Consider the following 24578-nt stretch of genomic DNA (forward strand, 5'->3'; position numbering starts at 1 on the left):
GGTAACAGTTTGGAATATGGTAGCCCCTTAGAGAGAAGCTCTGCTAAATACTGAAAACCTGTGGTTCCAGACACTTCTGGGTCTACGCCTCTGGAAATACACCAGAGAACTGACACTTTGCAAAATAAAATTTCCCAGTGCTAGGCCTGCTAGTTTCCTATAGGATGTTTACAACTTCTTTAGAAAACCTGTCCTTGAAAGGTATCAGGCTGAAAGGATTCAGACAACTTAGCTTTAGGGTACTACATTTTGAGTGCACTAACATCACTCTGTCTCAAGTCAGAAGCATGCAATGCTATGGAAGTAGAATACACTTGTCTTCAGTTATCTGGATCAGCAGAGAAAACTCAAGTTAACTGGTCCAGAGGGAAAGACCAGCAGGACCATGCCATCTTTGTCTTCATCTTCTCCAACACCACTTGTAATAGTGGTAAGGAAGAAAAGGTGTATAGGATAAATATTGTGGGAAAAAAAATTCCAGGGAATTATGGCTAGGCTTACATAGGCCTTAGGGCCGATAGCCTAGTACCAACCTATGAACCTATATGCCCTTACTCTGGTATGCTGAAACTGCACACTGTCCAAATCTTTGGCTTGGGAACCTGGAGCAAGAAAACTACAGATGGTGAGTTTCATCACAGGTGAAAAGGCTCAAGACAGGTAGACCCCACATGCGATATACTGATCCAAAAACTGTAAGGTCAAGTTTCTACTTACTCCTGTTGATGGTGGACTTGCTCTGATTATCTGCAATAACATTCTTGGCAAACAGAATGTACCCTGCTTGAAGATGCAAACCCAGTTGCACTGCTAGGCCTCAGACCATTATAGTCAGCCAGCATAGCCAGTAAGAACAAATGTGTCATTAAGCTTGTTTATGTAACGCATCACTGAGGCAATCTCCATGATGACCCTTAGGATGACTAGCATCAGCTTTGATTGGAAGGCTTTCAGTTAAAAACACTCCCCCAAAGCAAAGTCCAATGTATCCAGGATCAGAATCTGCTCCCCTTTGGACTAGGCAATCAGTTTGCCTGGGTTGAATTCCACCAAGCTAGCCCACCAGCATAATTTCTTTTATCGATAGCTGGAATAAGAGGCATTACCTCTAAGAGGAAGAGGATGCCATTAATGCTGTCACAGGCTTTTTATATACCACTGGGTTCTTCAAGGGAAGCTTCACCACAGACAACAGACTGACGATGACCTTCGGTCTAGGGTCTGAACATTTACCTGGCTACAACAGTGTCCTTTCTAGGCCATGTCTGACAATAAATGTCTCTACTGCTGGGCCCTCTCATTGGGAAAGAAGAAATGGCCCCATACATATTCAAGAGAGCTCCCATGAAGGCTTTGTGTCTCCGGGGATAAACTGAACTTTAGAAGGTTCAGGAAAAAAGCCTACGTAGCTGATGGTCAAGGAAAGGTTGACATTTAAAACTCAGCTAAATGTGAATGCCCTACATCCCAGAAAGGGCAACACCGAAGCCAGGAAGTTGAACACCTAAGGTGCTGTGCAGAACTCAAACAGGAGGGTGAACAGAAAAAAACTCGTACCCTACTTTAAACTGCAGAACTGCCTGTGGTCCCTGTGAATAAGGATACGAAGACAGGTTGCCTTTAGGTGTAGGGTGATCAGTACGGCCTTTGAAACCATTTAACAATAGCGACAAGAGAAAGACTTACGCAGTGTGAATTCTAAACTTGGTAATCTTTAGAAACATGCTCAACCTTGAGAGATCTAGAATGGAAAGTTAGGATCCAACTCTCTTGGGAATGAGAAAGAGTCTGGAATAAAAGCCCTGGCTCTCCTTCTAGGACTTCTTCCACCATGCTGCATGCAATCAACTGCTGGAAAAACTCCAGGGCCAGAATGGTCTGGTCCTAGGAGTCTGGAGGGCATGCCCTTAAACAGAAAAAATTGTAGCCCAGAGAGAGAACACACCTCACACATCTGTAGGACATCAACCAGAATGAGTTGTTGATGAAATAAGCTAGCCTTCCACTCGAGAGGTGAGATACATGGAAAGGGGATGACGAGAAACATGGGATGGAACACAGCACTGGCCAAAGTGCTCTTGGTCAGCAAAGGATTGTCCAGCCCTCCTTGCTGCTCTCCTCTGCTCCTGCCACTGTGGCATCCCTGTTATCATCTTAAAGGTCCTCTTTGTCCTGGTCTGCTCTCTACATCAGCAGGCTTCTACTAGTCTAGCCTATAATATGGTCTTGAAGGCCTTAACACTCTGTTCTTACAGAATCGTTAATGGCAGTGTTCTACAGCTGTTCTGTCTTTTGTGCCTTTTTTTTTGGCTGAAGACTAAAGACAGAAAACTTTCTCTGAGGACTACAAGCCTGGACAAAGGCCTCTAGGTAGGCCCCTAGGGCTTGGGTCCTACTGACCACAGCCTTCTTTCAAAAAGTATCACAGTGCTCTCAGAAAAAAACATGGTGGCCCTCGCTCAGACAAAAGGGACAGTGTGAGAATTTTTTATTTTTCCTGTGGGACCTGCCCAAATGGTTCCTGTAACTATGCTTACTATATCTTCAGGTGCACAGGCATAAACATTCATTCTGGGACAGTGTCTTGTTCTTATAAAATGGTCTGTGCAACTTAAGATCCTTACAACTATGTTGTCTGAAGCTAATGCTCTAGGCAGGGACACCCTTGGCAAATCGGGATGAGAGGTGGAGTTATAACAGAAATCCAGAATGTCCTCAGTGGTGCTTCAGTTAAAGACCCCCAAAAACCTCACTTGAAACAAATATATTGGGACCCTTCCTTACAGCAAGGCTTGGATTCAGCTTAAAAAAAAAAAAAAAGAACTCAATGGAGATGGGGAGTTAGCTTAGTGTCTGTAAGGTATAGGGTAAATTAACTCATGTAAGATGCCAATCAAGTGTCAGGCAGTATTCACCCTGGCAATGAAAACTGGCCACCAAAACATGTAATGTTCTCTGCTGGGGGAAAAAACCTGAGTTTGCATGGAAGATTAGAAATTACCAGCTAGATTTAGCAGTTTTACCCTTTATACACAGCACTGAGTCTGTAATCAGTATTCCAGAGTGTTTTTTTTCTCTCCTTCTCTGGAGATTACCCTTAGGAGAAGCCCTGGAAAATATGGGTATATTAAAAAGCCTCAGACGAGAGACTATTTTACTAGAATTTGAATGTACTGGTAAATAAGAGAGTCACATCAATGCAATGTGACTGAGAATTTCCATGACCTTTTGCTGTACACTTAAAATATTGTGACTATTAAATTCTTAAGTTTTCCATGCCATGCCACCACATTTCTGCAGTTGTCCTGAAAAAGTGGCTATGGTGATAACTTCAGGTCAATTAGCTGGTAATGACCAAAGTTATACAGCTGTGCTGACATCATTCACTTTGTTGAACACATTTCTATTCATTATAGGAAAATATATTCCTGCCTGAATGAGAAATCTGAATTAATAAACCATGTACCTTTCCTCTAGTGCAACCGTACCATGATCTAGACAAATTATGTTCCAGGTTTCAATTTAACATTTCTCATGACTTTGAGAAATGTTGGTTAGCAATCATAAATTAAATGGCGTTTATATCATGTTATCGAAAGATGAAAATAGCAAATGCTATTTCATCGGCCCCAAAACATCTAAACATGAAAATATCGAACATTCAGAACAGCAAATTTTTTCCCATGGGAAAAATTTACTGCTCCGAAACACATACACAACACAAGCACATCAAACAAACAGCAACCACACACATACACTTAATTCCTACATCTAACGCTACACTAAAGATACACTACTATCTCAAAACTTACCTTAACCCAAACCCTAAGATCCGTCACTATCGCACACTCACCTAACCCATGCCCTAACCCTAACTCACTTAAACCGCCCCTAACCCTAAAGTCTGTCACTATCACACACACGCCTAACCTGTGCCCTAACCCTAACTCACTTAACCCGCCCCTAACCCTAGCGTACAATCGCACACTTACCTGAACCCAACCCGTAACTTTCCACCACAGCACTAAGAATAGCAAAGTCACAGAAACGGCCAACCAAATTCTTTCCTGAGGAAAGAATTCCCTGTTCTGCAGCTTCGCTATTCTTAGTGTTCGCTGAATAGTGTTCGATATCAGAACATTCGATGTTCTGATATAGACCCAATTAAATGCACACATACAGCTTTGACTGTTCAAACATTTTTCTACCAAATTTTCAACACACATTTTATAACCCCTTTGTGTGAGCAAAAGGTATTAAAATTACTTTGCCTTTCTTGAAATGCATATTTGTCTAGTAAAAACTTAATTTGGGTTAAAAACTAGCACACAAAAAACAAAAGCAATCCAATCTGTGATGGGGATGCAGTCTATAGAAACAGATATGCTGCAAAGTACTGAATCCTTTCAAAGTTATGAGACTACATTAAAGCCAAAGCAAGTTCATAGCACAGACATCTTTGAATTTTGATTTTGGATCCTGTTTTTATTAACACAGTAAACATATCTATACATACTACACCAATGTATATTAGACCTTTTATATATCCTTGCACCTCAAATTTGCTTCTCAGCTGTATTCTGTACAATCTGTACATCTGCTGTGACCCTGAAAACAGTCCACCGTGATCAGTGTTCTAATTCCAGTTAACGAATGCATAAATGAATACTGACAATTTTTCAAAATATTTTACGACCAAAATTCAAATAAATTACTTTGAGCTCGTTAGAAACACAATTTCAGTGACCGACTGTCTTCTACTTCAGAAATGTGCTGAAAAAGTGCTGCAAGATGCAGTTTGTAACAGGGGATTCCACTGATGACAATGCCACAATAACATATGTCACATGCTGAAAAAAAAAAAAACAATGTGGACCAAAGACATGGCAAAAGTTATTCATAAAGTAACTAAATCTCACCAAAGCATATAATAAAAGCTTAGACTATTTCTAGTTCCCCAATGGGTGAAGACATTTTTTCAGTTTGGCAAGACAGGTGGGCCTTTAACTCCAAAAGTTGAGTCTGTACGGAGGGTGTGCAAAAAATAAGTAAAGCAGGAGGAAACAATGCATAATCTTTCATTTAGAAACCAAAATCAAATCCAAGGCAGTTTTCTTAACATTTCATGCAGGCCACACTAATGACTGGGTGTTAACCAACATCTTAGGTGCGACAGGCTAGCAAAGTAGGAGTAAGCACTTCTACAGTCAATGCAATCATTCATTTCTGATGGGAAGGATGATGTTGCAAGAAACATAGTGGCTGGAGAAATGTTTTTCCTTAAAGGCATTAAGGCCATATTTACAATTTGAAGACAGTTTTCTGTGCCTCGTAGACAAACAATGGCTGATGTAGTATGGAGAGAACAAAGTTCTTCACGTTAAACAAGGGCCATTGTCAGACTGGACACACCCAATACTATGAAATACAGGGACCCTGACAGCTAGTGATTCAGCAGTGTCAGAGTAAAAGGAATGGGATGGGTGATGCACACTGGGACAGAGTGAGAAGGTTATCTTTTTTGTGTGAATCATACATGTTTACTTTAGACAAGCAATAACACATTTTGTTTATGGAAGGTGTAACTAACTTCCACCATTAGCGGCAAACATTATTTTGACAAGTGGGGTAAATGCTCCTGTTTCACAAACGGTAAGGCTGAGTGAGGCTATGGTCTATTCTTGCCACACATTTGGGAATTAGGGTTATATCACTATGCCTATTAATCAGGGCAAAAATGCTGCTTTGTACATGTACACAAAGTGATCGAATAATATGATTTCTGAATAAAAAAAAAATACAGCATAGCTTCCATCACCATAGGCAGGTGCTTAGCCCTAATTTGTTTATGGGGTCACTGCAACTTACTACAGAAATTTAAATTACTCACTTGTACAAAGGTTTAAGAAAAAAAAATCATGATGTTAAAGCAATATTAACTGAGTAGTAGATAACGGTTTACTGAAATAATGGGAAGCTCCTAGGCTGTTAGGAGACACTCCTTGTAAGTCACTATTAAGTCTAAGAAAACAAATAGCTTTTAAGTGTCATACTAGTGTTGAAAATTTTCTGAAATGTAATTGTTCATGGTGTGTTGCAAATAAATCAGGGATATGCAAAACATGCAGACTGGAATGGAAAGAAAGTACAGTTGTAGACACTTACCATAAATGTAGATGTTCGAGTGTATTCACTGTTGCAGTCATCACATTTGGGTTATCCCTGCCAGGGTAGCCCCAGCCAGCCCGAATACCAGAAGCTTAGTATTTCTGCATCAGTTAATGTCATTTCAGGACTGACGTTAAGTCGTCAGCAGTATAAAGTAAGGTAGCCATCATCATTACATCAGATTTCCTTGTCCTAACCTGTCAGTAGCCCCCAAGTAGAGCTAGGTTCGGATGGAGGAACCCCACCAGTAGAAAGTAAATACCAATATGTCCCTTGTAAGGAAAGAGAAGAAAAAGGGGGATGGGGGGAGGGAAACCAGAACTGCAAACGTGAATACACTCTAACATCTACATTTATGGTAAATGTACACAACTGCACTATGTTCTTCGTGTTTCACTGCTGCAGTCATCACATTTGGGTTGATTCCCAAAGCTGAGGAAATGGGTGGAGGCAGTCAAGAAAACTAGGGGCTGGCTAGGATGCCCTGCAAGACTGCAGAGGCAAACCCTGCCCTGGATTTGGAGAAGAGAGGCAGGTGGTAATGTTTGGTAAAAGTGTGAACAGATGTCCAGGTGGCAGCCTCCAGGATGTCACTGGAGGGGACTCCTCTGAGGAAAGCTGTAGAGGTGGAGGCTGCTCTGATGGAGTGAGTCCTGACCCCCTTGGGGGGAGGCTTTCCATGTTGTTTGTAGCAGAAATGGATGCAGTGTGCTATCTATTTGGAAATGGTTTGTAGATGGCTTTGCCTTCTGCCCCTGTAGCAAAGCTAACCAACACTAGATCAGACTTTCTGAAGGATTTAGTCCTGTCTAGATAGAATCTGAGCTGTCTGTGCACATCTAGAGTGCAGGATCCTTTACCCCTTGTTCTGTGGATTAGGAAAAAAGGTGGGCAAATGAATGGACTGGTTGACAGCCACATTGGACACCACCTTGGGCATGAAGGATGGATTAGTTCTGAGAGATACCCTATCAGCATGGAAGATGATGAAGGGTTCCACAGCCATTTATTACTTTATTTTACATTTGTTGACCGGGATAGTCCGACTGGATACATGTCCATTTTCAGCAGAAACCCGGGGAGAAAAGCTCCAAATAGAAAAACTTGCATGACTTACACAAGAAGTTGGATAACATTAGAAAATATAAAATATAAAACAAAGTGATTATGTACAATGGCTTAGTAGTGTTCCCTAGTAGGGACTCACAATTCTCATGGACAGATAATTAAAAGCAAGAGACGTCAGACTGGATATACAAGCTTGGTGACATAGTTGCATGTCATGATATTTACAGATTATGCTTTCAGTTTATAACTTAATCAGGGTTGGTACATGGGCAAAGTCAGTTCACTTTGAGATACTGTGAGTTTTTTTTTTTTTTTTTTGAAGAGACCTTTGGAGGATTGTAGGGTTATACAGTGTGGCAACGAATTCCAGGTTTTGGCAAACAGGGATTCACCAGCAGAGTTATTAGCTTTGTGGGTTTGGACCAGTAGTTTGTTGGCTGACCATAGGGATCTCAGGTTGCTATATGGCTTAATAATATTTATAAGTGAGGGGGTATCCTCAGGGTGGTACAGAATTTTGTGCACTATTAAGAGCTGATTGAATTGAATTAAGCTGGGCAGTTCTAGCCACTCTAGTTGTTTCAGGTTCTGGCAGCCATGAGTGCTTGCAGCTTGAAGACTCTTCTGGCTGAAGTGATGGCCAGAAGGAAAGCTGACTTCTCATTTAGCGCTGCAGAAGAAGCTGGTTCGAAGGGGGGCAGGGTGAGTTCTTCCAACACAAAGTTAAGGTCCCAAGCTGGGGTTGGTGCTCTCCTGAGTGGCTTCAAGTTGCTAGCCCCTCTCAGGAAATGTTTGATCAAGCGGTGTGAGAAAAGGGATTGCTCAGTGGGGAAATGAGCAGAGACAGCAGAGGCATGAATTTTTATAGAGGAAAGAGGTGCCACTGTGTAGCAGGCCAGCTAAGTAATCCAGGATGAGAAGGGATGGAGTTGGCTGTGCCGTATTAGCTCTTAGCCTGAATCCACGTGCAGAACCTTTTCCACTTGTCAGCATAAGACTTTATAGTGCTAGGGCGTCTGACCTCACGTATAACATCTAGAACATGTTTACTGAGGTTGGCAGATTGATCGGGGGGTTAGGGAATAAGCCATGCCTATAAATTGAATGTCTACAATTGGGGATGCATGAATTCCCCTTCCCTCTGGGTCAGGAGGTTTGGAATCTGAGGAAGATGTCATGGTGCCAGTGAGGACAGGCTGCACAGCAAGGGGTACGAGTGCTGGCAAGGCCACTCTTGGAGCTATAAGAATTGTTCTTGGGTTTTCCTCCTTTAATTTGAGCAGTACACTGGGAATGAGATGTAGGGGAGGAAAGGCATAGACCGATAGACTGACCAAGGGGAAGGACAGGGCATCCACTTTCCAAACCATGCAGTGATGCTACCTGGTGCAGAATTTGCTGAGCTGATGGTTGGTGTGGGAGGCAAAGAGGTCGTCTTACGGGGTGCCCCAATTCTGAGTTATTAGAGCGAAGGTTCTTCTGTTGAATTGCCACTCATGTGAGTCCAGAGGATTTCTGCTTAATTGGTCTGCCAGAGAGTTGACAGAACCTGGTAGAAATTGTGCTAAGAGGTGGAACTGCATTGCAGAGGCTGTGTGCCAAAGGATCATGGCCAGCCTGCATAGATGGTAGGAGTGAGTCCCTCCCTGCTTGTTGATATACCACATCACAGTGGTGTCGGTTTTGGTCAAGAGAGCCCCTGGGGAGAGAAGGGGCTTGGGTTATGTTGCTGAAATGGAGCTGACAATTTAATGCCCTGATAGCAAGAGTAGCTGAGGTGTATACTTTTTTACCCCATCTGTCTAGTGCTCGGGAATCCCTATCTGAGGGGGTGGGATTCTTAGCAGAGGTTGCTTTAAACCCTTTTGGCCCTTACTTATGAAATTACCTCAGGGTCAACAGTAGGATTTTTAAAAAGAAACTTGTGAGAGTCAGTACTCTCTAGTACCTGTCTGGTCTTCTGGGTGCAGGAGGGAGGGTGTCAGGAGTTAAGGTGGATTCCAGGAAAACATCCTCCACAACATCCAGGACTGGGGGGATGGCCAAGGGTCTGTGCTGCGGAAGATCTAAGAATTCCTTGAATCTGTTTTTAGACTGAGGGTAGTCCTGACTCTCCTATTGGAAATGGTCCCTTAAGGTGTGAAGGGATTCCCCAAAGGAAAAATCCTCTGAGGGAGAGGCTGAAGGGATGGAATCCTCTACATCAGAATCCTCATAAGTAGAGAGGGGTTGCATGTCTTCATAGTCAGATGCATCAGAGTCATCTGACTCTTGTTCAGACAAAAGTACAGGGGACAGATCTCTTTGCCTTTTGGAGAGGGTAACTTGGCTTCCCCTAATCAGCATGATAACGTCTTCCTCCATTTTAAGCATTTGAGATGGAGGCAAGGAAGCAGGTGCCTGAGATTGGGTCGTCAGTTTCTTGGGTGTGGTTCTTACCCTGGGCCTAAGAAACTCTGTAGTTTTCGAAAGAACGGTAGTCGCGAAAGAAGACGTCAGTTTGTGTCGAGACTCGGTAGTGCGAAAGACTTCCTCTGAAGCCGGTTCCTGCTCAGCAGCTCTGGACCCATCCAAGGTAGAGACAACCGCAGGATCCTTAGTCGAAGAGTTTTGCGGCATTCCGGACTCCGAAAGGGTCTCAGTAGCGGCCTGCGAATCCACAGAAGCGGGTGTCAGGGGCTGTGAAAGTGCCTCACTGAGGACCGGAGAACTAACGACTAGCTTAACGGCAGCGTCATTAGGTTTGGACCTGTGCGGTCCATCTCTGTCTTTTCATTTTTTTGGAAGATCTGCTGTCAGATGGGCTTACCGAAGCCATATCGGAGATTGAGGACTGTAAGCGAAAATATCTAGCTACAATAAGGGCTCGACAACTGATAGTTTTGGTGTTGAACAAAGCACAGAAGCGATAACATGGGATATCGTGGTCTGGGCCTAAACAAGTGATGCAGTAAGAATGAAAGTCTCGGTGTGGTATTTGCTTTTCACAGGCGAGACAATTGTCAACTTTTTCTGACATCGGTTAGTGCAAGAAAAAAGGATCCCCAACGGGGTACTTAGCTTTAGAAGACTTCAGCTTCAATTCGGTAGACGAAACTTAGGTAGCAGCCGGCTGGCACTCTTGCAAACTGCTTCGGGCTCCACGGCAAGAAAGACTGACTACCTGACGTCAGTCCTAAAGCGAAAGCAATCAATGCAGAAATACTAAGCCTCTGGTATTTGGGCCGCCAAGGGCTACCCTGGTAGGGATAAACCAAATCTGATGACTGCAACAGTGAAACACAAAGAACATCTGGAAGGCTACTCGAAATCACAAAGCTACACCATAATATTGGAACTTTAATAGCTGGGCAAGTATAATCTCTTTGGTCATATACTGCAGAACTTCTAATAGGTCAAAATTTTGAGACTGGAGAATTTATAGGTTCATGTATCAAGTGCCACCACCTCTGTTGCAGACTACACACCACAGAATGAAATTTCTATACCCAGAATTACAGGGATAGCAAAGCTTAACAGTCCTGCATTAAAAAAACTCCAGTTCATTTTTTTTTCCTGTGTGATCCCCTCCCCCCTGTGCCTGCTGATCATCACACCAACCCCTCCTACTGATCTTGAACCGATGTTGCTTTCCCCTTTCTTTAGGGAATTCCCCACACAAAAGCAACTGCCAGTTAGATGTGACCACCATTCAAGCAGCTGAGGAGTTGCTTCTTCCCTCACCCTCATAGCCTGCGTTTGCTGAAAAAGTTCCTATTTAGGCCCCAGCCCTCCTCCTGGCAGCTGACTTGGCCACTTGTGTCACCACAAGAGACTACAATTCCCTCCTCCTGTGTGTATGTGCTCTCACCCACTGTTCACTGCGAATTATCATTATTGTTTTGGCAGTACCAAGCTCCCATTCTTCAGCTTTGTCTGCATTTCAGTACCCACAGGCTTCTGCTAGCAGGTGGCATGCAGCTAACCAGAACCACCATTTTTCTTCCCATAAGTAAGCTGACCAGCAACCATCTCAAACCTTCTCTTGACTCGTTTCCCCAGCTCCAAAGCTAATCTTCTAATTCAGGTCATCTGGCTTTATAGTAAAGCCAGGATGAAAAAAGTTAAATAAAAAAAAAAAATACCAATTTCTTCCATCTACCCATTTTTTTTAAATATGGCCTATCTGCTTTTATGGCACACATTTTACATGCTGAGGCCAGGTTGCACAGTGAGGATGCAGCCCTAAATATGTTGTTACATGCACTGTAAAGTCATCAGTTAAATGTGTTCTCAAAGTTCATACTCCTTGACTTTTTTTTGTTGTTCTGTTTTATGGCAATATGAATGATGACCTCCACCGCAACACTATCTCTTGCCCCCCCCCCCCCTTTTAAACATAGTTTGCTATACTGTCTGCTGCAAAAAGAGTAGGCAAAACAGAAACTCCTTTTGTGTGAGTTACCTGATCAGCATTGCTATTTCTCCTTATACAATAAAAGGACAACTAAATAAAGCTATGGACATCACACTGACATTTCACATCATAAAGCATTTCTCAAACACACTAACCATCTGCAGTACCAATATCCTGACCGACTACCAAACTCTGAGTGCCAACGGGAGTGGCCTACTCTTTCTACAATACTGAGAGTAGTTCAGAATCAGGCCTGACACTGTTAAAATTCCAGCACTGATATCACAAAGAAAAAGGAAGACAGATTAGTTTTCTGGGGTACTAAGTAATTGTTTGCATTACTTTAACATCTGTAATCTACACTTATCATGCATTGCCTGTTCAATAACACTACAGAGAATATTTCAAGTAATGATCCGATTCAATGAACTGCATATGTAAGTTGCAAGTCACAGCTTCAGAAAATATTTTGTTAACTAACCTACCTCTGTAATATCAGGGTATGAGGTTACACATACACTGGGTGGGGCATCAGCAGACCGCCGTGGTAGTCTTTGGAACAGTTCCTCTGTCACAAATGGCATAAAAGGGCTAAGAAGTCGCAGTCCAGCATCTAAACAAGTATATAGGGTCTCTTGAGCAACCTGGATAGCAGCTTCATCAGAGCTGGAGAAAACTGGCTTCAAGCATTCCTAGGAAGAGGTTACACATGAAAAAAATATCTGTTTTACAATGGTCAGCTCACAGTTCTAACAAACATGTGCCTCCATGTCACAGTTTTGTATTACAGTGCCTGTTTATGTAGAGATTAGTTATGACATAGCTAGCATTATCTAACTGTTGCCAAACACAGACTTTCTTTTTTTTAGTTGCATCTATTTAAATACCTCACTCCCAGTGCTTATACTCTACTTCTTCCCCTTGTACAGCCTCACTTCAAGTCATGTACCACATTTATTACCCAGTTTATTCCAGTGTATATGCATGTCAGAGAATTATACAATTACAGTTGGCTGCAGTCTCACCTTGGCATGGCTTCATCTGTATTAAATTGCCTCAACCAATCCTTTTTTATATTACAAAATTAAATGACATTAAATGCATCAAATTGAAACTATTCTAAGATTGTAAATTTACTGCTCCAAAGTCCTGTAAGTACTGAGGAAGTGCTGTAAGAGCATTTCATCCTAGCTACCTGGGAACAGAAGACAGCTTTGGTCACATGACAATCATCACAAGATGTACATGTCCATATTCCATGAGATGGAGGAAACACAGCAGCAGTGTCAAGAAAAGGCACTGCTGAAAAACTTGCTTGGTATTTCCTAAAAGCCTGTTTGCAATGCTTAACTGGATTTTAAACAATTTTTGAGCGCATACAGTAACATCAAAGCTCAAACTAAAAGTAAAGCTTAGGCTCTCATTCACCACAGCAGTGTCCCCTTTCAGAATTCAAATTTATCAACTCATGACACTTCTCACAGTACTGCTAAAACAATCTGATGGGGTATGCCCCGTTGACTTTTCTGAGCAGGGTTATGGTCTACACACGAAAATAGGTATGGGCAGTAAATGTGAAGCAAAAAAATATAAAACAAATATTACTTAGAACACAATTGTAAAGAAAGCTAAAAAGCTGTTACGACAGTCCAAAACTTTTTCAGAGTAAGTGAAGGCCATTAGAAAGGAACCTGCAAAAATTCTAGACCTTCAGTGACGTCTCATCCAGCAGATTCTCATCATCAACATAACACATCTGACACAGAAACAAACCTAGTAGATCAATTTCATGGAAACATCAAGATTTTGACCCTCTCCACAAGACTTGCAGTAGATAAAGGCCAGAAAGACTGTGGCCTTAACCTTTTATCAGCCACCCCCCCCCCCAAAAAAAAGCCTGATAAGGAATTGAAGAATACCAAAGTCCTCTACGTAGTTCAAGAAGGTTGTCAAGCATGTGGACCTACTGGCTATAATGCTTTCAAGGACCTGGAGTTAAAGTAGATTCTTAACTATCAATTCATCCTTGTCACTGCATGCTTAGGAAGCATGGCCTTGTCCTGGTCACAATGACTCCAAAATATTTAAACTAGGAACAAATAAGGTCTTCAATGAATCATTCTACTCGAAACTACATTTACAAAAGCTTGCACTTGACCTAGAATGAATGCCAACAATGAATTGCTTGGTAAAAACATGGAGGCTTTAGCCATGTACACTACAGTGCAAATCTTCTGTGCAGGAAAAACAGACGCATCAGCCTGACAGGAAAAACTTTTCTATTCTGCTAGGCAAGACTTCACAGAAGGCATTCTGGATTCCTGTACAGCATCAATCACTTCTGTTGATGAAGTAATGAACTAAATTATCTATGCCTGCAAGTAGCCAAACTTGAGACCTGGATGCAAAAATGACCACTCTGGAAAAAAAATCTATTCTTCTGAACTCTCCCTCTCTCACTATCCGCATCACTAACTTTCTGGATGCTATTTTCCTAACTGAAACTAACATTCCATTCTGCATGTACTATAACTGTCAATGTCACACAATGCACTACCTATGTAATATTTTTTTGGACACTATCTACATCATGTATGGTGAGAGTGACTATTATTGTCTGTAATATTTTAACTGTATAGAATTGTCTAGCTGTGTAATAACATATTGCAACATCTTGTAACAGTTTGTTCTTTCAACTTAATTTTGTATAGTATTTCTAATGTAATTTATATTGTATTGGATTATACTGTATTTGTATTGTACTGTATGTGGAGCTTTTCTCCCTGGGCCTCCGCTGAAAACGGGTTCTGCGGACCCAGTCAGACCACCCCAGAAAAACAAATCTCAAATAAATAAATAAATAAATAGTTGTCCCAACTACCGGTTTGTTATAAAAATCATGTATAACCTGCCCCTTTAGGTTTGAGGTGTACCCTGTGAATTAAGCAAGGAACGGAAGACGTACAACAGATTCAGAATGCAAAGAAAATGTGTAATTTTTGTATGCTTAGGAGTAATGGGAGTATTGTTCTAAAGTCTTCCAAGTAGGAGTGATTACGGAGCTATTTTTCTTAGACGTACTGCCCAGTTGCCACTCATATTGGTAAGTGACCTGTGTTCTATTAGGCTTCTCTCTGCTTCGACAAAAGACTATCTGTAAGTAGTATGCTACAGTTTCACGCTCATTCTAAAATGTACAGAACCTATATGCTTATGCTATATACACGAGTTCCTGCTTATATACAACATAAATATGGCATTATCTGTGTTTATATAGAGGACATCCTGGGTGAAGATATTGTTGCAATGATTTTACTATCATGGCCTCTGCTCACACGTTCTTCATAATCAAAACTACAAAGTGCTACTTTGAAGTTCTCCTTCAATGCATTCTGGGAAACAGATGACCTCCTCACAAAAAACTGTAGCATTGGTTGTTATCTGTGATGGAAGAGAAGGGCTGAAATGCATTCCCAAGGAAAGGTTTAGAGGCTCAAGTCCACCTGGCAAAGTTTTGCTTATGTGCCAGAATTAGTGGCTGCAAATGGGCTGCAGCCAGAACCCTTGCGTTCTTTAGGAGCCAGTGAATCTTCCCCTGATGGAATCTTGCAATGGATACCATTTTGATGGATATAGAAACAAACCCCAGATTCTAGAAGAATGCTCTTCCTGACTGCAGTTGGGCAGATCAGCACCATGATCCAGAGGTTGAAAACTGCTGTTGCAGTGGAATCCAGTGCAAAATTAGACTGTGTACATTAGAGCTGTGTATGACTTTTCTGTGTTTACTTAATTCATACCTCAAGGGCATTCAAAGTGTCTCCAGTCCCTGCATATGCAATGACTCAACAGTTCCAGACCTTGTCCTTCCTGAATGATTGTCTAATCATCCAGAAAGGGCAAGATCTGGATCTTTTGAGTCCTGCATATGCAGGGATTGGAGATGCTCTGAATACCCTTGGGGTATGAATTACATTTCTCAGCACCGCCAACTGAAGTAATCTGATATGCCACTATAGAATCTTCTATGAGGGACAACTGGGAATATAAAGGTAGGCATCCCGCAAATACCCAGTGTTGCCAAAACATCTTGTTTGTTCAATGGAAGCACATTTTTGAAGGCTTACATGTAAAATACCTATGTTGAGACACACATTTAAAGGTCTGAGAGCTACTCTAAAACAGGCCTATATCCCCTGACTTTCATGTAAACCACAAAGAACCTTGAGGAAAATCACATGCCTTTTTGGTGACGTGGCACTTATTGCATTACATAAAGAAGAGCATGGCTATAGTCTGATTTATAATGCTGTGGGTCCTTGTATAGGTTTCTATAAAAAGAAATGTGCAGCACAGCCCATGGAAATGACTTCATGAATTCACTTACTTGACTATCTGTTGTCAACCTTTATGATGTGCAAAAAAATTGTTTTTTTTTTTTTTGGGGGGGGGGGGGGCAACAGAATATAGGATGATGGTATGGAATTCACTTCAACCTTCTCTGATTCTGGTATCTCTTTTGAGTTCTGTAGTACTACTTTTTGTCCTGCTTTTGCTGGTATCTTGTTTCCTATGACAAACATTTGGAGAAGTGGTAGGGAACTACTGTTTACTTTTTTGGCAAAGGCATTTTTTAGATCATAATTATATGATGCCATTCGATTAACTAGGCTCAAACTGGCAAATGTTACAGCCTACCGCAGAGGCAGTGTGATCAGAGGCTGAAGACTTTTACATAGTGATGTAGGGGGTTTACCCCTCACATTTAACACATTTGTGAGATGGAGCCGGTTAGTAAACCTGGCTTGAAGAATTGTGGTTTGCCAAGTATTACTAACTCAATCATGAATACCAAAAATGGGTAATTCCTTCCATACTGAGAAAGAGGGGTATGAGTCATTTGCATCAGTACACTTAGTTATCCCATTTTTTCAGAAGCTCTGTAAAAAAAATATATTCAAGACAGGTGCACACCGAGCAGCAGGTTAAGAGCTCCCCGGTATGAAAACTGATAAATTGTTGAAAAAGCCAGAAAAAGTTATCAGTTTGGATAAAATTCAGCCACTGGCTAGTTATGGGTAGTAATTACACCTCCTAGATGCCAGTAAAGAGGAAAGTTGAAAAAAGTAAGAGAAAAACAATCCGAAAAGGAGGAAAAGCTCTAGCTGGGAGGAACCTTAAAGCCATTTGGCAAAAATTAAAATGCCAGCTTTGTACAGGAGACTGCTTCCATTAGAATGTACAAGCAATATACAATGTCAAATGACATAACCGGAAAAAGCTTTAAGTACATATTTCAATGAGTTGACAAAACTGCAGAAATCAGAGGCTGAAATGAAGGAATGAATTCTTGAACATGAGAAATCTCAAGAAATGTTTAAAAATAGTTGAGTCAGAAGACAGAACATGCAGGGAAAACCTGTCATTTTCTGCTATACCAGAGTAACTGGAGAGAGTAGGTTACATTGACTTTATGATCGTACAAATAAGAAACTGGAAGATTAGCATTCCACAGCAGGATTTATTAACACAGTGGGCACATGTATATGCTCCACATTTTGCCAAAAGAGCAGCCAAGCTCTATACTAGTACAGATGCAATCGTACCGGCAGAAAGAGGTTCCTCAAACAAAACTGTGGCAGAAGGAAATTTATTAAAAACTGTGAATAACAGTGTCTGAAAAAAATGATTACTCACTATATACCAGATAAAACAGAAGCAACTTTAGCCTGGCAGTTGGGGAACCATTGAGAGACAGGAAAGAGATTCAGTTTGCTATATACAGCTGTCTTAAGAATATATTTTCCTACAGGATCAAATAAACATTTTGGATATTGAACAGATTATGTAGGAAATACAACAAAGAAAATGTGTCAGCAAGCTGATGGGAACTTTCATTCTTCTGACAACAATAAATCGTGTACAGAGACTTTGTCAATAAAACCCTTTCCAATGTTCCCAAGGAAAATGCTTAAGCGACACGAATAAAAACCCAGTGGCTGACTAGAAGAATCATGACTACCCTGGAACTGAACCACAGATTCTTGTTACAAGGTCAAGATGATCAAGACCACCACTGACTGTAAATAAAATGGGAGAACTGTAAAGCATCAAAACCATTAGATGCATGATCATAACACTTTGTTGACTATTTCAAAGTAAAGGGAAGACTCTAAACCAAAAACCCATTTTATGTCATTAATGTTTAGGGGACTGAAGTTAAAAGTAATTAAGCAAAACATTTTCTTCCTATATTTTATAAAACTTTCATGGTGTTAAATGGCATATTATATTGTAAAGTAGTTTCACACTGTATGTATTCATAAGTAGTTTAAATGCAATATTTGGGGAGTTTTACCAGTGACTGCTGTACATGTTAGTTATATTAAAATAAAATACTTTTAATTGTAAATGTAACCACTGTCTACTGACTGCGCAACATGTACAATTAGAAAATAATTCTGTTTTTACAGATGTGTATATTTAGCCATTATAATATCCTTAGTTTAAACTATACGGAAGTTATTTTTAAGAAAATATATTTAAAAACAAGAGAAAATGATGAAAATATGAAAAACTGCAGTTCTGTCCTGCATTTGCAAAGGTAAGTAGCTGTTTATTTTTCCATTAGCTCTGCTTTAGGTTGAAAATAGTAAAAACATCATAACAGGTCTGACTAGGGTGATGTGAGTGAAATCGATGAGGGTTCTTTCTTGCATTTGCAAAGGTACTAGCTGTTTTTTTCCATTACCCAATGCTTTTAATTAGAGACAATAAGTTGGCAGGTAGAAGGAATTAACCTGGAAAGGTCTGAAGAGTGTGATCTGACTGAAAAGTACAATATATAATTAGCTTTTTAAAGGAATCTATCAAGCAGTTCAGTGAAAATAAATGTCTGAAACTGTGGGAGGTGAAAAGTTATGCAAGTGTTTGGCTGGGATGGTATCTGCAGTTGAAGGTGAGTGAGTGTGCGTGAGGATTTTTGTAACTTGTACGAGTGGGTCAGGATAGGGAGGTGGGGGTATGAGTGTGTGTTGGCTGTGTGTGATTTTTTTTTTCTTTTACTGGTTGTGCGATCTAGCAGTTAGTAATATATGGGGGTGCAGGGGGGCTTCCCCCCTGCATATGTGTAGTGTAGGTGTGTGTCTGTGTGGTGTTGTATTTCAGTATTTTGTGGTGTGGGTGTTATGGTTTTTGTGTGTTGTGTGCTGTATGCTGTGTGTTCGATGTTGTGATTTCATGGTTGTGAGGTGTTGGTATTTTCATGGTTTCGGCTTTACACTGTTGAAATGCTGAAATTAATTATTTCAGCATTTCGGCAATATGAAGTGAAACCATGTGTGTGTGTGTGTGTGTGTGTGTGTGTGTGTGTGTGTGTGTGTGTACACATGTACATATATATATATATATAGATATATATATAGATATAGATATATATATCTATATATATCTATATATATATACATAGATATATATATGTTTATATATACATATATATACACATATGTATATATATATATACATAGATATATATATGTTTATATATATATATATATATATATATATATATATACACATATGTATATATATATATACACACACACATATATATATATATATATATATATATATATATATATATATATATATATATATATATATATATATATATATACATATACACACACATCTATATGGATCTACTTTTCACTGAAAACTCATTTCACCTGGACCAAATCGCTGAAAACTCAAATTACCAACTGGGATCCTCCATAGGTATAAGAAAACCCATCAGGATTCAACTATCGGCAGCATCTTGAGAATTTATGCAAGGACAACCCTGACTCCACTTCTAGATTTCTAGATCTTGAAAACAGAATCACTGACTTTGAAAACAAAGTTAAGGAGAAGAAACTGTAAAAAATCAACAGGGACTTAAGGGACAAGGAGGAACCACAAAACCATAATTCTTCAAACAAGATAAGAAGATACCCACCTAGACACAATAGCGGGAAACATTTTAGGAGGCACTGGAAGCATGACAACCCTAACCACCTCTCCAAGTATGATGTTGAGACACAAGGGAGCATGGCCTCGCATATTGCTGACCAGAGAGATGTGGAAGGAGACAGACAGGATTTTTACCAGGGCCGCCAGGAACATGAATCCGACTTCAGTGCACCCAGCACCAACATGAGTCAACAAGACATGTGGAAAGCACCACAGAAGGAAACACCCACCAGCCAGAACCACCAGGGAGGCACATAATGGAGCAGTCCATCACCTTGACTCAGAGTCTCCACAGGGGCACCAACAACAGAGGGAACAGGCCCTGGAAAGAAGCCAGGGGCTGAGGGATTTGGAAAGCTAGACATAATACAGGGGGACCCACCAGAACCAACAACAATAAAGGGCCAAGATCTGGAACCACTTGACAAAACCACCAACTCAGCTGGAGCAAGAAATCTTAGGTAAAGCTCTGACTTTTGAAGTAACTTGGTGGAAACAGTGATAGATGTTAAAATGTATGTGAGGAAACTGAATCTCAAAGTATTTTTCAATGACCAAGACAAGGATGGAAGCAACACTGACAGAAATTACAATGATCTAAAAATACCCTGAGTGGGTATGACAGCAAATGCGATGCTGATATCTGCAGGGTCGTTGGTAAGCCACCTAGGAAGACGTTAAACATTTGCAAAGAGGAACTGGCTGCTCTAAAACATCTGAGAGAGATAAAACTCTCAGAATCATTAAGGCGGATATGGGGGAAGGCATCTTACTCACAGATACAGCTGCTTATAACTGCAAGATTGAGGCCATGCTTGACAATAACAGGTTTTACAGTAATGGTGATTTTCAAACTATGAATATTGCTCAAAATAATTAGAAAACATCCAAGAATGCTACACGAGGATGATTTACTAGATGCCAAGCTTTTAGACTTTTTTGTTCACCTCCCATCCAAAAATATCAAGCTTCCTTGGGATCCCAAAACCCCACAAGAATATCTCTGATCCTATATCCTCCCTACAGACCAGTAGTGGCAAGGGGTGGTTCAATAACCAATACAATATCCATTTACCTTGATGGCCTAATAAAACCAATGGCAGAAGCCAACAAACATTATTTCAGACTCTCTGGATTTTCTTGGTAAAATTCCAGTTAGCAATTCCACTATCCTAGTCAACAGATGTTTATATACAGTGCTTCCACGTAGCTAATTCAAGCTGCAACAAAGGCATATGAAAAGGACAGGAATGTATTACCAGGAGGGACAGAAGTTCTAGGAAGGTTATTGGACCTAACCCTTAGGAACAACTACTTAATGTTCTACAAGTTTTCTAAGCAGACTACTGGAACAGCTATTGGGGGGAGGGGGGCATGGCCCCCATCCTGGCCAATGTGGCTCTGGGAAAATGGGAGGGGGAGGAGGAGGAGACAGTGTACCAAAGTCCCCACTCTGCATCAGTGAATGCTATCTCTGTTTTATTGGTGACATATTTATCATCTGGGAGGGGGATGAAGCCACACTGAATAACTTTCACAACCATATCAGTAAATCCACTAGCTTCTTGAGATTCACAACCTGTCACAGCAAGACCTCGCCCAACTTTTTAGACATGACCATATCCCAGGAGACTGAAAACAACAAATATCTCTCCAACAACCTGTTCAGAAAACCAACGAGGGTTAATATACTACTGCACAATAAAAGCATGCATCCCCAGATCACAAAGAGAAATGTTATAAAATCTCAGGGAATGAGAATTGTACGCGTCTCCAAAGAACTTAGATTTCATCACAAATCTAATGAGCCTACACTAAGATTTCCTGACTGGGGGGTACAGCAACAGATTGCTAAATTCCATCCTCAACCTCATCAGAACTTTGAAAAAGGCAGTTGACCCATTTTGAAGGACCCCCCGGGAGACTCCTAGGGCTCAAGAGAAACCAACACCAGCATCCACAGTAGGACAAAAGAAAAACAGGCATGGCACTCACTTTTACAGTTGATTATAAAACAATCAAAAAGATCATGACTGACAACTGGGTAGTGATTACCGGCAATAAACAACTGGAAAGACTTCTAGGACCTCATCCTTATTTTATATTTAAGACAGCCAGGCACATTAGGGGCTGGGTGGAGTACAAATTCAGACAGGTTGATGACAACAAAGGAACTTACCCCTGTGGTCCCCCCTTTTTGCACTTACTGCAAATACATCAGCAACAAGGACTACTTCCTTTGTCCAGTACTCAGCACAAAAATCAACAGCACTTGTTCTGGTAAATGCAACACTGCTTTTGTGACATACAGCACAGAGTGTAATGGCTGCAGTTGTTTTTACATAGGGAAAACTGAGCAAATTCAAAATCAGGGTAGCACACCAATTGTCTGACATCAGACTCAAGATTCTCAAAAACCAACTACTGAAGCACTGCTGTGCTTTTCAGACCATGTAAGTTTCCACTTCAACATTCTGGACAAGATCACTATGGGCTAACTCAAAGGAAACAAAAATGTGATCCTTGAAAAAAATGGAGCTAAGCTGGAAGATCAGGCTGGATGCCCACCACCACCCTGGTCTAAACTCAAGCATTTCCATTAAAAGTGTGCTTGCACTCAGGAAACTAAACCATATATCATACAGATAAAACATCTAGCCAAAATTTGGACATAAACAGTTAATTAATCCCAACTGCTGCTGTTAATATGAAAAAGTGAATAGATTAATGTAAATCACTGCATCGACATTAGCATGGACTATCTGGTGAATTACTGACATGGAAAACAAACCACATTATTATTTTTTGTGTGTGAGATCTCTAGATGTGTACAAACCTGTGCACAAACCTGAAAATTAACTAACGTGTTTGAAAATGTTTTTAACTGATATGTGCAAACTTCAATAGCAACTTCCAGTTATTTGAAAAAATTTTTTTTCTACTACTGATTTGGGACTCGGGCTTTCCCTTTGGTGCCAAGAGTGAGAAAAAGTGGCCAAACTCTAGCCTCCCAGTTTGACTGACAGCCTACTCTCATACTGCTTACATCAGCCTCTTACATCATCTTACCCCACCCTAGGCCCCATGGCATCACCCCAGGAGATTGGTAAACTGCCCTTCCAACTGATCCATCCTAGTTTCCAGTCCTTTATCTATCCTGGCACAGAGCTCTCTCGACCTCTTTTGCACTAACTTTAGCACCTGGAATCTGGAGAGTGGAAGAATCTGAACAGAAGAGCCCTCAGTAACTCCTACACTCAAGAAGCTTGGCAATGAAGACCCCAGACTGGAGTACCATAAGACTATGCTCTGGAACCAAGAGCATTCCACCTCTCCCTGCAAGTGCCTCACAGCAACCAGGTATAGATACTGTAGCCACTGGACCTGCATTTTACAAAATTTCTATAATCTGCAGTACTATGAAAATTGTTGATCCAGGGCACCTCTGCTATATTCTTTACACCATAGGCACAATCTGCCTATGCTCAAAGAAGATCTGAGATTCTAAGTTTTTGTATACTCCGCAGTTCACCACTTGGTGGATTTTTATTCCATGGGTACAAAAAGCCTACACAAAAGCTTATGAGGTCTCAAACTTTATTTTTTTCTTTCAACTTGTGCACAACCATGAGCTCTGTAAAAAATGAGCACTGTGACTTGTTTTCCACTACATGCTATTTCTCTAGATGCATGCACGGTTTAAAAATGGGAATTACTTAGTGAAGCTTTAAGCAACTACCTCCCCTGCACATAAAAAGTCTGTCTTTATTAAGAGGAAGAAAAATGGGGACTGGTCACATTAATTATGTATATGAGACTCCTATAAGCAGGCACTGAAATATTTTTTGTTATACAAGAGAATCAGCCTTTCATATTATATTTCAGTAGATAATGAATCCTGTAAAAGTGGGCACAGCCTCTCATATTACATTTGATAGACTGGAAAAAGTTCTGTAATAAAGCTTTCACATTTGGATCCAATGAATATGAGCCCTACTAATGCAGGAACAGCCTCGCATTTAATGTGTTACAAGACAGACTAATTAAGTCAGGTGATAGCCTCATAAAAGCAGGCATTTTCAATGACCAAAGTGTAAACCAAGTTATTAGATGGACCTGATGAAGCTCAGGCAAAAGTGTTTTCTTAAATATAGTTCTATAGTTGTAGCTCATAGTGTATCATGTTTGGTTTGTTACAAGTTATATATATATATTAAAAAAAAAAAAAAAAAAAAAAAAGGGCTGCTGAGCTGGTAAACTTTCATGGGTATTTCAGGGATATTCAAATAAGGAACTAACCTCTAAGCTTTAGGATTGACTCCTTGTTTTTCAATCTCCCAAATTTTCATCCAGTCACATCCCACGTCTGTAACTGCCTTTAAATAACTGACCTATTGAATGTAATGTATTAGAACAAGAACACTCATCCATCTACGTACTTAACTGAATAAACTATTGGAAACTTCAACAAGGTGTCTTTATTCCTCCCACAGGGAGGGTAAGAGAGAGTGATTCTCCTAGACCTACTAACTAAAGTGATTTAATCTTGACTAATCCTTTATACTTTGTTTTCTGTTAGTCCTGTCACCCATTGGGTCATGGGTGGGATACCAGACTTCACTCGAGCCCTCTGGATTACCTCTTGTTTTTTTGTTTTGCAAGCTGGAGGACAGTAGGTCCTGGTACAAAAGAACAAAAGTTGTTTGTTGTAGATGGAGACAAAAGTGATCTGTGGCACCTCCCAAATGTGGACTATGTCTAGGAAGAGTTCCCTGTTGAGCATTCATTTTTGAGAATCTTCTCTTGATCTGCTTTAAACGTCTGCCAGGATACTGTCCTACGAAGGAATGTAAACTGCTTAGAAAAGGGTTTGCTTTTGTGGCTTTTTCCTATGCCAATACAACCAGTATGCACAGTTGGTCAGACCCCCCCCCCA

The 24578-nt window shown here is 40.6% G+C and overlaps 1 protein-coding gene across 2 annotated transcripts in view; it reads right to left on the reverse strand.

The window, feature by feature from the left end:
- VARS1 (valyl-tRNA synthetase 1) overlaps positions 1 to 24578 on the reverse strand; it is a 623655-nt gene that overhangs the window by 30151 nt on the left and 568926 nt on the right. For both annotated transcript variants that reach the window (XM_044083285.1, XM_044083286.1), the window contains one exon: positions 12118 to 12324. In XM_044083285.1, coding sequence (XP_043939220.1) covers positions 12118 to 12324 — 207 coding nt within the window. The remainder of the gene's footprint in view (positions 1 to 12117; positions 12325 to 24578) is intronic.

Source organism: Protopterus annectens, chromosome 9.part0, assembly GCF_019279795.1.
Source record: "Protopterus annectens isolate FY-2018-M chromosome 9.part0, PAN1.0, whole genome shotgun sequence".
In the NCBI taxonomy this organism is placed as follows: Eukaryota; Metazoa; Chordata; order Ceratodontiformes; family Protopteridae; genus Protopterus; species Protopterus annectens.